The sequence below is a fragment of the Oxyura jamaicensis genome, chromosome 8 (genome assembly GCF_011077185.1).
Source record: "Oxyura jamaicensis isolate SHBP4307 breed ruddy duck chromosome 8, BPBGC_Ojam_1.0, whole genome shotgun sequence".
Taxonomy (NCBI): Eukaryota; Metazoa; Chordata; class Aves; order Anseriformes; family Anatidae; genus Oxyura; species Oxyura jamaicensis.
The window spans coordinates 11,240,396-11,255,308 of record NC_048900.1 but is presented as its reverse complement, the minus strand read 5'-3'; the positions used below and the strand labels follow the sequence as shown (position 1 = coordinate 11,255,308).

General features: G+C 44.6%; 1 protein-coding gene across 1 annotated transcript in view; it reads left to right on the top strand.

The window, feature by feature from the left end:
* Nucleotides 1-14,765, top strand: part of TDRD5 (tudor domain containing 5) — a 19,531-nt gene extending 4,766 nt beyond the window's left edge. Inside the window, exons 5-12 of the mRNA XM_035333375.1 lie at nt 2,552-2,772; nt 3,682-3,888; nt 5,700-5,766; nt 6,748-6,948; nt 7,975-8,136; nt 10,147-10,290; nt 12,117-12,333; nt 13,145-14,765. Coding sequence (XP_035189266.1) covers nt 2,552-2,772; nt 3,682-3,888; nt 5,700-5,766; nt 6,748-6,948; nt 7,975-8,136; nt 10,147-10,290; nt 12,117-12,333; nt 13,145-13,347 — 1,422 coding nt within the window. The 3' untranslated portion in view covers nt 13,348-14,765. The remainder of the gene's footprint in view (nt 1-2,551; nt 2,773-3,681; nt 3,889-5,699; nt 5,767-6,747; nt 6,949-7,974; nt 8,137-10,146; nt 10,291-12,116; nt 12,334-13,144) is intronic.
* The last annotated feature ends 148 nt before the right edge of the window (nt 14,766-14,913 follow it).

The following is a 14,913-nucleotide window of genomic DNA, read 5'->3' as shown; positions in this document are numbered from 1 at the left end:
AGAAGGAGGCTTAGAAGGTGTGCTCTAGCAGGTGTGGGTGGTTACAGCAGCACACCTGTGTCTGAAGCTGACCCTTGCTGAGGGTATGGGCTTGGTCCTGATGGTTAGGGGCAGGCTGTAGCTGGGAGCAGATAGTGCCTGGTCCTCTGTAGATTGAGTCGTGGGACCTTGTGTGCATGATTCGGGTCTTTTTGTTTGCCTTAGATCTCTTACTGAAGGAAGCCAGTAACACTTTGTTCACCGTCTAAAGTTGTAGCCATTCCTGGTCTGCCTCATTGGAGTTTGAGGGTTTTGAATTTAGCAGTGTATTTCCTACAAGGAGATGGAGAGGAACAGTTCAGAGGCTCTTAATTTGCCAAACCTGTTTAGGTGAATTTGTTAGTCCCCTCTTTTTTTTTTTTTGTCCTCTTCTGAGCCACTTTAGGCCTTCCCTTTCTCCAGAAAATCCTCATATAGTGAGTTATTCCCTCTCGACTTGTGGCTGTATGCAACTGGAGGATTGGAATACACTGGCAGGAGAGTCCCAGGAATTCTTCCTGAATTTGGTGTTTTGTGTGATTGTGAACTTGGAAGCTTGTGACCGAGTTTTACTTTGTCTGGCAGTTCATAAAACGTGCCCTCTGGCAGTCAGCCCTGATCCTTTTCAGAAACTTAGTTTGGTGTGATGAAGTCACCAGCCATTCCCCTAATTGAGGCAAAGCTTGCCTGCCCTTCTTGAAGGGCAAAAAAGGGTCCTGGTAACCTTGACCTCAAGTTAGGTTTTTGTTCTATTGTATCACAGTAGGAATCTGTTTAAAGACCCAAGCAGAATAAGTCTTGAAATGTGTTTGTACAGCTAGTATTCCTCACAAAATGCTGAGCTTGCTGTTTTGTTTTAGAAAGGCCCTGAAGGTGAGGAAAGCCAGTTGGAATGTGCTGGCTGGTATGTGCAACCAACGCTTGTTCATCAGGGTGCCGCAAGGTAGAGGGGAAAGAAATGACCTGATCCCTGCCCTGCTGTAAGGTGTCCAAATATCCTGTCACAAGGAACTAATAATGGAAGCGTTGTAAGGGACGAATGAGGGACACAGGCTGAGTCAATCCACTTGGCCTTAAGAAGGGGAAAGTGTACAGAGCTGCTGCTCTCAGCAGCTTTTCTCACCCTGAGCAGAAGGAAGGGTGTCGTTCACACCGCTGTGGCAGCTGCCAGTCTGTCCTAGGGAAAGGAGTTAGCCAGTCTCGCAGACCACGAGGTACTGCAAGTGTTGTTTTTACAGTGTCTTGTTTTCCTTTTTATGATTTTGTTGCTTATTCTGCAAACCTGTTCTCAAGTACGTGTTTTCTGTCCTCGCCAAAATGTTGCTGCTACCAGTGCGTGAACAAGATGATAAAGATAATGTGTGCCCTTAACAGGGTGGTAAGAGTGTTCTGGGAGCAAAGCTGTTCCTCAGAAATGCCGGTGCTCACAGGCACTTCTTAGAGGAATTCCATGAAGTGTGGATTTTTTTTAGAGGTCATGCCACTCAGGCAAGAATTCTCTCAGCTACTCTTTAAATTAAAAATGTTAACTCACTGTTTAACTCAATGTTTTACTCAAAATTTTAATTAAAAAAATTCAAGGGCATTAGCCCTGACTCTCTGCAGAAGCAAAGATTCCTCTCTCCTTGCAAAAATACTTTAGAAGAGACTTAGAAGTGTTGTTACAAACACTATTTGCAGTTGAATTAGGCAGGTAAGTGAAGGTATGTGTGCAGGAAGACACATTTCCCATACGTGGCCTGATGTATAATGGCAGTGTTAACTTGTAGCATATTCATTATGAGTAAAAAACGGAATTGTTTTGACTTCTGATCATTGGAGGAACGCTGGTCGTTGCCCCGAAAGAAAGCTCTTGAGGCAGTGAAAGTAGCATATGTACGATGAAGATTCCCCTGCACACTAGTTCACGTGAAATAATCTTTTCAGCACACAACAGTCAAAGAATTATGCAAAAAGCGTAGCTGTGCTAGCAAATTTGTCCAGAGTGAGAAAGGAACAGAATTTGTAGGTTTTGTTTGTTTTTGCCCTTGGGAAGTAGCTCTAGTGTGAAAATGAGATGTGTTACGCCTTCTGTCACTTGAATAATTTTCAAATAGTTTTGCTGGCTCAGTCATGTACTTTCATTGTCCTGGAGCATAGAAATAGCATCCCTTGGATGAAATTCAACAGAGTTGGTGGTGGTTTGTTTGTTTTTTTTAGCAGTAGCCATTTAACATTGTCTAAATAGGGGACATGGCTTCAATTCCCTTCCTTTGTTCTTTGTAGGAATACAAACAAGGTGTACACCGCTGTTGCTTCTCTAGAGGGAAGGGAGAAGGAAAGAAGGAAAAGAGATTGAGTGTGAAAATGTGAAAACGTTCCGATTGCTGCAGAAGTTTTAATCCAGGCTTGCACAGCTTGGTGGGATTTGCTGATACTCAGCAATTCCCAGGAAAGCAGAGTTGTATTTTTAACCTAAATGGAAAGGCCATTCATGGTGTGTTCAGTGCAGGAAGAGACATCTTAGTACCGCTTTTCTCTTACCCCTTTGTAGCCTCAAGATTTGGAGCAGTCCCTGCTAGACAAGATGACGGTGACGCCAGAAATCCCTCCAGACGCTGTTCAGGACCGAAGCCTTTGCAGTTTGCCACCACTTGTGAGAAGGTGCTTGGTGGGAGTCTTTGTGGAATTCATCGTCTCTCCCAGCCAGTTCTACATCCGCATCTGCAGCGGGGAAACATCTGATAAGCTGCAGGACCTGATGATGGAGATGAGGTGCGAACCTTTTGATAGTACTGCTGCCTGTTGTATGTGTTTGTGCTGAGGGGACAGGGCAGCCCGCTGGCAGATATGGTCACAGCTCGTTTGGTAACAAGAAGTGGAGATGCCTATGTTGTACTGAAATGTATTCATAATGCTTACCCATTCCTACTAGCTAGCAAGCAGATGATGTGTTTAATAACAATTCACAGTTGCGTCACTGTGTCCCAGACAGTTCTAATCTTTAAAAGACTGGAAAGGATACGGAAGGGAACTTTTGTCTTCCTTTGCACCTCTGTATTGTCTGTGCTACTACTATTAATGAGCTCAGTTAAGACTTTCACGTTGATCTCTGACATTTAACCAAAAAGCAATGGTTAAGATGCCTTTGTTGTTATCTACATTTGAAAGCAAAACCCCATCAGTGACTTTGTGTGAGTTACATTGTGCGTCTGGGATTCTGTTCCACCACAACCATGCTACAATTTCTATTAATTGTGTGCCAAAGTAAGCACTTATGTCCATGGGGCACACGTAAGTGTAGTTAGAGACTCTGCAGACAAATACTGTATGTGTAGCCTATAATCCAGAAACTGGTTTATAAAAACAAACAAAAAACTGTCATGTGTCAAGGTAATGTTTAAAGTTAATGACTAGACTGACTGTATTTAGCCTCTGATGAATTCACTTTTCATTGGACTCCAGGAAGAATGCTCAAATGTTAAAGTATGAGTTTGCATTTCCTATTGTCATTTCAGTTTAAGTTCAGCAGAACAGAGATGTAAAGCACCCGCTAAAACAACTCCTGAAAATTCATGTCATTGGGACTTTGAGAAATGGGGATTCTTCTGCAATACTCTGTATTTCTCCTTGTTCAGCTCCTGCATCCTAGCAAGCACAGTCTTTCATTATGATGTTTTGCAGACGCTGTTATTCAAATAAACTTGTTTCTGATCGTTATATCATGCCTGAGTCTTCAGTGCAGCCTGGACAGCTTTGCTGTGTAATGATTTCGAAATGGTGGTACCGGGCTGTCGTCCACCGTGTCGTCAGTGACCAGGAAGTGGAGGTGTTCTACCCAGACTATGGAAACATAGGCATCGTCCGAAAGTCTTGGCTGAGATTCCTCAAGTAAGTAAATGAAACATGGTTGACAGACTCACAGAATGGTTGAGGTTGGAAGGGTCCTCTGGAGGTCATCCTGTCCAAGGCCCAGGCTCAAGCAGGCTTAACTCGAGAACGCTGCTCAGGACCACGTTGAGATGGCTTTTGTGTATTTCCAGGGACAGATTCCACAGCCATTGTAGGTAGGGAACCTGTTCCAGTGCTCACTCAGCCTCACTGTAAAAAAATGTTTTTCCTTTTGTTCAGTTGGAGCCTCCTGTGTTTCAGTTTGTGCCCGTTTCCTGTTGTCCCGTCACTGGCCACCACTGAAAAGAGCTTGACTCCATCTTCTTTACTCTCCCCATCAGTTATTTGTCCATACTCATGAACTCCTCCCCGAGCCCTCACTTCTTCAGGCTGGACAGTCCCAGCTCTCTCAGCATTTCCTCATAGGAGAGATGCTCCAGTCCCTTTGTCATCTTCCTGATCCTTTGCTGGACTCTCTCCACTAGCTCTATTTCTCTCTCTCTTCTACTGGGGAGCCGAGAACTGGACACAGAGTTCTGGTGTGGCCTTACCAGCTATAAATAGAGGGGCAGGATCACCTCCCTTGGTCTCCTGGCAATGCTTTGCCTAATGCAGCCCAGGATACCCTCTTTGTGGCACGGGCATGTTGCTAGCTCATGTTCCACTTGGTGTCCTGCAGGACCCCCAGGTCCTCTCTGCCAGGCTGGTTTCCAGCTGGGTGGCCCCAGCACTTTACTGGTGCATGGGCTTGTTCCTCCACAAGGAGGACTTTGCACTTCCCCTTGGTGAGCTTCACAAGGTTCCTGTCAGCCCATTTCTACAGCCTGTCGAGGTTTCCTGGATGACAGCATGACCCTCTCTTACAGGAGATAGTGATAAAAGCCTTATGGCAGTCTAAGATGACAGGCGCTGCTCTCCTGTCACCTACCAAGCCAGCCATTTAGTTGTAGAAAGGTTCACACTGGTCAAGCATGACATTCCCTCGGTGAATTTGTGCTGACTACTCCCAGTCAGCTTGTTCATGTGCCTAAAAACAGGTTTCTGGGACTAGTTCTGTTACCTTCCAAAGGGTTGAGGTGAGGCTGATTGGCCTGCTGTTGTTCAGAGAAACATCCCAGCATGCTGACTTCCTAGAAAGGGTCTGGGGTTTTATTCCATAGTGGTACCTTGCAGGTACTCAATTACATGCTAATGCTTGAGGTGACCCCACATAAGAGCTGTTTTTGCTGTTTTTTGTTGTTGTTCCCTTTAGTCCACATCACTCCATGCCCTTTGCTCATCAACCATGTTCATCACTCTCATGATGACTCGGGGGTAAATCTTCTCCTGTTTCTGCCTTCTTTACTCAGTCTTGCCTTTAGGCACTTCCCATTGCTTTAGGCAAGCTCCCTAATCCTTTTTAGGTTCCAGTCATGGATGTAAACATCCTCTTGAATGGTCCTAAGTCTAAGTGGGCTGTGCTTGTGCTGTTAGAGGTAGTTGTTCTCTGCAATTTAGTATCTTTTCCTCATTTTCTTCTCTCATTTGCCCCTGGCACTTGGCATTCTTTGGTTCAAAACGCATAACTCTGTCCATAACTCCGTAACCATAAAGGTTTGATGGGAAGATGTGTGGGCAAGGGAAGGTAAGGGGACAGTTGTTACTGTTCCTGTTCTCTGGATATGGAGTGTTTTCCAAAGCTACTGTAGGTTTTTATTCCTAAGTGGAAAATCCAATAAGTAGATTTTAAAACCCAGAAGAGGATTAAGTTCTGCTCGTCTGGCTGTTTTTGCTGTTTTATGTAACGGTCATGATTTTGTTTCATATTGTAGGTGGTGCTACTTGAAGCTCCCTGCTCAGGCCATCCCGTGTTCCTTGGCATGGGTGAAACCCATGGAGGTGTGTGTTCGCATGCAGTTTTGTTTACTGACGTATGTGTGAGAACTGTCAGGTAGAGGTTGACTTTTTCACCTGTTATGGGCAAATATTTGGATTTTTTTTCACATCCTTGTGATATTAACTGAAACAATTCTGCTGTAGTGTTCAGTGGAGTATCACTGCACCTCTCTGCAAGTGATCGCCCTTCCACCCTGACTTCCTTACGTTCATTGTATTCTTGCTTATGTTATTTCACAAACATACACCTACTGTCAAGCAACTCACTTCTTCCCCCTTCAGTAGTTCTTCAGGGTCCTTCTGAATGCTTGGTACCTCCAGCCCTGTTCTAATCTTTTTTTTTTCTGTGACCAAGCTTTAAGTGAGTTAGTTTGGGGCAATCAATAAAGCCAGCCTGCGCTGAGAAAACTCTTGGGCAAGAAGCCTGAGAAACACAATCTTTCCAAAGGAAAGTGTGAGCAGAGTTGAAACTTCTGTGGTTTAAAAATGTTTTAAAAGAACTTTCCGCTGTTTTTTTTTGTTTGGTGGTTGTTTGTTCCTTTTTTGAGGGCTAAGGATTTGCATTTTTCGTTGCTTTAAGGCTTAGCAGCTTCTTAAAAACTTGGTAGTCAACTTTCGTAATCCCATGGTACAATTAATTTACCAAAAAAAGCAAAAACAACAACAAAACCACTAGAATACACAAAAGAGCCCTACACAATGGCATTTTTGACATCTGTGATAAAGTCGTTAGTGAATGCCACAGAACCATGTTTGAAAATAGATACTTGGGGTGAAAAGACATTCCCAGTGTAACTAGCACTGCAGGTTTTGGGGTAGTTTGATTTCGTTCAGCACTAGGAAGCTTGTTTGCTTGACTTTCCTGTATTTGTCCCTAGCCTGACCGAGCATAATTGCTTTTATGACAAGTGCCTGCAAGGGAAAGTCTCGGGTGATGGATGTTGGTCTCTTTATAGTAACTTTATGTTCTTGTTTCTTCTTGAGGGTACGTGGACCAGTGCAGCAACTCTCCAATTCCAGAAGCTGTGTGTCTCAAAGCTACTTGTGGGCATTGTGGATGAATACGTGAATGGCATTTTGCATCTCTTCCTGTGCGACACATCCTCTGAGGAGGATGTCTACTTTCACTGTGTTTTGAGGGACCAGGGATATGCAGACGTCTGCGGAGAGAACATTCCTTCCCAGGTCAGGAGGGAGATGTGTGCTGCTGAGAGGAATGGCAGGAAAGGGTCAGTTGGGTGCTTGTTGCAGGAAGATCTTTAGTTTAAGCTGTAACTTACATGTTGTGACTGCCTCCCACAGTGTCTAACTCCATGGTGAGTGCTTTTGGTTAAGTTGGAACCTGATACTACGGAGACACTCTGGTTTTACAAAACAAATTAAATTTATCCTGTCTTCAGAATTTTCTAATCTGCTGTTAGATTTTTTGTGTGTGTGAAGTTCATGAACTTGTTAGCACTGCAGATTCATCTGGAGCTGATACACACAGTAATGGGGAGAAGTAAAATAGCTGTAGGTGTTCTACGGAGAAGGCCAAACTCTGATGGCATTGAGAGGTTGTTAAGAAATATGTTAATTCCTTGCAGACCCATTGCTAATTCCAGCAAGTTTTGGTGGCCGTAATGTGAGGCTGAATTACAAAAATGGTCTTGATTAAAAATATCTTCCTTTACCAGTGAAATGAATGATGTCGAGTGGAGTAAGCATGGTGGATTGCATGTTGTACCTTGGACAGACATTCAGGTTGTAAACCAGTGCAGGGAGTGCTTGTGATTTAGGCCCCTTTCTATTGTTACCTGAATGTCCCAGCTCTGTGGTAAGAACTGTGTGGACCTGAAAACCCTTAGAAAGGTGGTGCCAAGATTTTTGATCTCAGCAGAAACTCAGGCTTGACAGCCTGGGTTGCTTGTATTGTTTATTCAGTAGATGCAGAATGAGTGTTTGGTGGGATTGGTTCCTGTAATTGTATTTTGTGCATGAGTATATCCAGTTCTGAGGGGACTGGAGCACTGCTGAGTAATTTTGTTGCTGGAGGGCAGGGGGAGTTGATTTTTGCAGTAAGACAATTTCTCCCAGAATTTGGCACCAACCTGTGGTTGCTGTGCTACTTTTTAAAATGTATTAGAAATTATTTCTAATCTTTTTTTTTTTGGTGGTGATGGTAGTTACAACATAGTTTTCTTTACTATTGGGGTTGTTGTTTGTTATTAGGGATTCAAGGAGCTGAATCCGTCAGCCTTGTATACTCAACCCAGTGCTAAGCAGGAGGATGCTGAGCTGGTGGAGCCAGACCTTTGCTTGCAGCAGGAATCTCTGGATGCAGACAAGGAAACATCGAGCTCGAAGCCGGACGGTGATGAGCTGTGTGACCAGGTGGGCATTTGGCTAGGGCATAGCCATCGTTCGATGAAATCAGCTCCAGGGGTTGGTCGACATGTATTGTTTTAAGAACCACTGTGATGTAAAAAAACATTACAAATGGATCAGAAATGCAACTTGAGTGCTTGTCCTCTGGTCCCTTTGCAGGCTCCATGGAGTCTGTCTACTCAAAGTTTCCCCTGACCTCTGTAATCTCCTGGGGAGAGACAATGGACTCTTTTAAGAACTCAGACCAGTACCTGATTCTTGAGCTCAGTTGAGCTCAGTTTGGCTCACCCACCGCTTTCCTGTTACGTGTGCCCCGTAGCCAAGGAGTGGTGTGCTTTTCTCCTGTTTTTCTGGGGTTTGGCAAAGGATGTGTAACGACTAAGGGTATCATTCAAATGTGGGAACAGACCAGAAAAACTAGTGTTACTCTTTGCATTAAGGGTTTTGCGTGCTCTAAAATGATTTGCAATCCTGAGTGTTTTGGGGTTATACACAGCTATGATTTTATTTAAAATATACTCTTAAGGATGATTGATATCGAGATCTGGATACTGCTTGATACATTTGATTTGAGAGCATATTAAAAAGGAGATCCCTTTGATATTTAACAGCTAGAGAAGCTGAGGGACAGAGTGGTTAAGCAGGTGGTAAAACTCAGGTCTTGAGTGCAATTTAATGTAGTACCATGAGAAACAAAGAGTGTTTCTTTACAGGAGACTCTCTGCTTTCCCCTGTTACTTATACTGTGGTGTTTGGTTTTCTTTTTCTTCTCAACATACCTTGCTACAGTGGCCAAGGAAATGTCAGTTGTTGAAGTGCTCAGAAGAATGCTCAATAGCAGGCCCGTTCCAGGACTGTTTTTAATGATGCTTCTCTGAAATTGTTGCAGAAGTCTCATGTAATGCTAGTGAGTTGTAAAGTAGTTGTTCTACTGAGACTTTGTTTTAGCGGACTTAAGTTTCTGTGCTAGAGGAACTGTATGTAGGTTGTGTATCTCGATTATTAATGGTCTTCCTCTGCCAAAAACTTGATATGTCATCTGAACGGAAGGTTCGAAGCCAACGTTGTAATTACTAGTTTTGCAAGAAATTAGTGTGATCAAGACTCTGCAGATCTGAGTTTACTGTGTTCTTGTTTTTTTTATTTGTTTATTGTGAGGTGGGAGGGTATTGGAAAAATCTGGGAGTACGCTCACTAGTTACCTGTAACCGTGTGTAAACGGCAGGCATAGCTGGCAGCCTGGGGACTAGAGGAATGCACGAGTGTTGTGGTCTTGTCCTGTCTGATTTCAAAGGTCTCTCTAGAATCCTCCTCCAGAAAGTGCAGTCTTCTAGGTCTGTCTTCATGCAAGCAAGCCTTTTTTCTTTGCTCTGCTGTTCTGTTTAGTTGCCCAGAACAATTCCTCGTCATCTTTGATCATCAATGAGAACTATAAAATTGCTCCAAGTTTTTTGAACTGAAATGAAAGATGCCTAGTATGAAGTGTTAGTCCTCAGCTGGTGTTTCCTTGTAACCGCCCTTAATGCGGGGAAAGTCTTGGCATTGTCAAATCATAGATTCACCTCCTCAGGCTTAACAACTTGATGCTTTCCCCCACGCCAGCCCCCCTTAAATGCAAAATGGTTGGACAGTGTTGTACCAGCCCTGTTAGATTGGGCCATATCTGCATGGTGGGGTTTCTCGGAAGGCTGCAAGAACTGGGAGGTATGCCTTTGAAAGTACAGTTTTATTCAAGAAGTACATTTTGCAGTTGAGGAAAGAAGTTACGCTGACAGCTAGTTGCTTCATCACATTATTGCCTTGCCTTGCATGTTCTTTCTCCAAGTTGCCAAAACTTCTCCAGAAAGAAACGTTAAAAACTTCTGAGCAGAGCAGAAAAGGCTCCGTTGCATTTCTCTCTAATCTGTCAGAGTGGCATCATCTACTGGCTCAGTAAGCTGCACTTCAGTGGATTTCCTTCCTGGTTTCTTCTGCCCACGCTGGCTGTGCCTTTTCTTGTTTTGTCTTCCTCTGTAGCAGTGCCATTCTACTGAGGAGAGCTGGGAAGATGTGCAGCCACTTCCAGATGAAGTAAATGTTGCAGAAACAACAGATCAAGACCCTGAATTCGTACAGGAAGATAGAAATGAAACTCCCACAGAGCTTATGGCAGTGGTGAAGGTAAGGGCGTTTTTCTCAGCTGCTGCTGTTAGGGGGAGGTTGTTTTAGCTTTTAGATTATTTGAATAATGCTTTGATTGCTTTAATGTTTTTTAAAGGGGCTAGCAATCAAATAACTATTGGCTGTTGGCATGGGCTCAGAGCTGTACATTTGCCTTCTGCTCTTGTTTCTGATGCCATTGATTATATGTTAGCTTCCCCAATACCTTGACGTGCTAGTGAAATGCATGACTGGCTGTTTTCAGCACCTCATGGATCAAACCTGGCCCTTCTTCACTCCTAAACATTCCTCTGCAAGTGTCAAACCATGTGTGTTTCGAAGCATAGGAATTTCCTCACTGGATCAGAGAAGTCATGGGCACATTCTCTGTCCCTGGCTGTAATCTCTGTTAACTGCTTTAGAAAAAGTGACAAGAAATCTTTTAAGGAAGACTGTGGAATGGAAAACTAAATCCTGCATGTACATATTAGGGGAAAACGTGCTCCAGTCAGCTGGTTATGATGACAACCAGAGGGTTTTCATTTCTCTGAATCCTCCTCATCTCTTGACCCCTGTAGAACTTCGGCACTTGCAGCATCACCAGGTGGTATTCCCCCATTTCTAATTTTCACTGCTCACGCTTTCCTTTTTAATGGTGGTAGTGGTAACTGTGGGAATCAGGAGGAAGTGTAGGTACTGCCTTACTTCTTTCTTGCCCTTCCCAGCACTCTAGGGAATCCTGTCTCTTTTGTCTTTTTTGTAAATAGCCCCTTTCTGAATTACTTCCATTCCTTTTTCCAGTACTAGTAGACACTTGCATTGTCCACCCTTGGCCCATGAATGTTCCTGCTTTGCCCTGAAGTGGCAGTGACACTGCCAGTCCCCCCACAAGGGCAGTGTGGGTGGCAAGAGGAGATGATTATCTTCCAATGTTGTTTCTTTTCCTTGTTCTAACATTGTTTTTTACTGCATGTTAGATAAAAGTTTTCAGTGGGCTGATGATATCAAGCTGAGTAACTGGTTAATTGAACTCTGATGCCTGTCATTCAAATTATTGTGTTGTTATCCGGTCAGCTCTAAACGTCAGCTCTCCAGCCTCGTAGCTCTCCTTGGTGCACCAGGAGCTTCTCACAGTCGCCTTGTGAGCAGCCAACTTCAACTGTTTAAATTTACTTGTGTAAAAATAACTTTGGTCTGGGCTAAGCCTCTGAACACTCTCACCAATGGATGATGCACCTCTGGATGATGATTCACCTCTTCTGAAGGTGGATGCCTTTCTTCTGCTGCCTTGACACCAGAAGAAACCTAGAAAAGGAGGCACCTAATCTCTGAACAGCTACATTTGGGCACAATGAATTGCACTCTTGCTTGTCGTTTCAGTATTTTTTCCCCTTCATGCTGAATCAGTAATAGAAACACTGGCTCCCCTCCCAGTTTGTGACGGAGACATGGGTGGGCATCTCAGGAACTTAAGTCTAATCGGCATTTTTAACTCAAAACGCAGGGGAACCTCCTCTGACTCAGTTCTCACTCCTGTGGAGAAACTCCCTCTGTAATTGCTGTCACTTGTTCTGCGTGGGGCTGCTGAGAGATGAGCCAGCTGTAATTCTTTGCTAAGCCATGGTGATTTGTATCTCATAATCATCTGTCACTCTTCTCAGCTTGTTGTGCAGGAGCTGCCCTTTGGCCAGGGTTGTGAGTAACCGTCATTTAAAAAAAAATCCAGTTGCTGACATTCCACTTCTTAATGGACTCTGAGGGATAATAAAGATCAGGGCAGCTAATGAACCAAGTGTGCACTAATCACACCTTCTCCTGAGGGTTGTTTTTTTTTTATATACTTGCAGACACCTCATCTTCTTGAAGAGTCCTGCAAGCCTGCCATTGTCTTCAAGTCACTGGAAGACTTTTACACCTCCTTCGTCTATGCCAAGCAACCAGCAGACGTGAGCCAAGATGACCCTAATAACATAGAAGGATTTTCCAGCAAGACTGAGCTTCGCGAAGCTCTACATCCCTCTGTTCTACTTATGGCAGCACCGTTTATGCTGGACAACCGTAACAGTACGAATAGATTTGTCAGTAAAAATTAAGATAGAGGAAAGTTCAGCAGTCTCTTGCTGTGCTGTGAGTCTTGCAGTCGATGTAAGGTATCCTAGGACTGGCGCTGTTTGTTTGCTAGGCCAGATGGAAATGTTGGCATTTCTTTGGGATGAGAAGTAGCAATAATAAATGGCTGGATGCAATGCTTTGGCTGGAACTTTGTGCAATGGGATGGATTTTTGAGTGTTTCATGGGAACAAATGAATTGAGGGTGGTTTCTCTCTGTTAATTTTGTCTTTTGGACTTTTGTTTCCTTTAATGGTGAAGTTTTTGCTTCTCCACTCCATACGTTAGCCTGTGTTCATTTCATAACAAGAGGCTCTCCTCCCAAGCGTAATGGAGAAGAGCATTTTTCTAACCTTATAAGATCCAAGATGGGATGTTCTTTTGTTTTCAAAATGATGAAAGAATTTACATCCCCCACGTGAAAGCTGCCCAATTTACAAGCGAAATTAAGTGACATGCCCAAGGTAGTTAGTGCCTGTTGGTTCCTTGAAACAGAGCTGTGTGTGTGGAAAGGAGGCCCCGGTCCTCCAGGTAGGACCTACTTAATTCATGTCTGCTTTCCCGCCTCTGGGGAAATAGGGGAGAGTGCTGGGAGGAGAGGGAGAGCCTCTAGGGTTGTGCTTTATTTAGGGCTCATTCAGCAGGTGTGCAGTAGGAAATCCTCACGCCATGCCTTGGTAAGATCCAGGCAAATGGGTTTTCCAGTCTAAGCTGAAGCCCTTAGAGTTACCGTGTGGATCTTTCTTTTGTCTCCCTCCTTATGCAGATGACGAGAAAATGAAGACCAAAGACCTTCCGGGGAGTCTCGCACTTGTGCCGTGCAGTGCTAGCAGGCTGTCCGACCAGGGGGCATCTTGGAAACTCTGTGTCCCTCCTACCACGCTGTCTGCAGTGCTGGCAGCTGCCGCACGCTTGTCCGCTTCCCATGGCTACTTCCAGTGGCTCCCAAGTCTGAGAAAGGAGCTGTGAGAAGAGGGGAGAGCAGGAGCTGCTGCTGAGGAAGGCTGCGGGGAGCAGCACAACGTGACCGTGCTGTCACTCTTAATTCAGAAGCGTTTAATCCTTTGAAAAACTTGAGTCTGACATCTTCTCAGATGCGCCCAGTGCCTGTGATGCATGTTGTTTTTACTTTCAGGAAAATGGGTTGTTTTTCTTGTGCTGGTGTCGTACTGTTTTATTGCTCTTTAATGGCTTGGAAAAACGTCTCCGTATCACATTTTGTTTTGTCCACTGACGTGAGGAGAGGGGAACTGGAAACACATTCCTCGCTCGGTGCATGGGGGGTTTTAACACTGCGTGTACAGGGGGCTGGTTGAGTTTTGTTTTGTTTTTATCACAGTGGGTGCTCTTACACAATCCTTGTTGTTAGGAGAGGTGGTTGTACACCAGCTCACGCCTCTGTCTGTTGAAGTGCCGCTAACCTCCAAGAAACCTCCAAGGCACTGACTTGTGGATGAATTAGGATGCAACTAATACGAAGCCTCAGGAATCCCATTTTACAGATATCAAATGAGGTCTAGAAAGAAGACAGCAAGAGGAGAAGCTGGATGTGTTGGCTTCTTCAGTCACCACTGCTGTTTTAGACACGCCTCTGTAGCCTCTCTGTTTCGGCGCCTTCAGTGATTTTTAACAGAGCAATAATAATACCACTGGTGTCCAGCATGAGTAATATTTTGCATATAATGCCTAGGGATGGAGGGAGATGCAGAGACTACCTGGCCTCCAAAAGCACTTGTGGCCTTTCATGCAAAGACAACCTTCAGCCCAGGACCGTGTTGCCCTGCAGGGAGGTTCACAGCACTTGTGCTGAGCACAGCTCACACGGGCGTTGTGCAAGCAGAGCATTTGTGGAAGGCCACAGAGAGGAAAGTGAGCTATGGCACTTCTTGTGGCTGGCGGGGGCTTCCTTTTCAAGGAATAAACTGCCCTGGGCAGGGCTCCGTACAGCTCAGGCCTGGGAGAGTTGTCTCTGAGAACCAATGAAGGAAAGATGACTGTTTGGTTTGAATTTCAGCATTTAGGGGTGGCTTGGGATACGGATAGGGCTAAAACTGTACAGAGCAAGGTAAAGACAAGCTGTTTCTTGTTAGGAAACAACTGGACAGAGAGCTAATGAAGCAGAGAGGTTAAGAGCCCGGGGGTTATGCTGTTAGCAGCAGCTGTACAACCCTGCGGGGAGAAGTCAGAAGTTGCCGGACATTTCTGGCCCCATGTTAAGGCCACGGGGCTGTACCAGGTGTATTCCCTGTATTTGCCTCCTAACAGGGAAGGATGAAACAGCTGACCTTGCGCAGAGTTCACCAGGCAATGGAGTTGGCTAGATGTGAGTGCTTTTTATCTTTGTTTTTTCTGCTCTCTGCAACTGAATAAAAGTTCTCAAAGGGGAAGACTTCTGTGGATTTTTTTTTGTCTCCTCACTGACATGACAAGGAGATTTCTCGGGTCCAGGGTGGACGAGAGGTCCCGTTTCTGCAGGAAACCAGTCAAGGTGGTGCTTTTTTGGGATGAGAGCAGGGGAGAGATGGGGTGTAGATC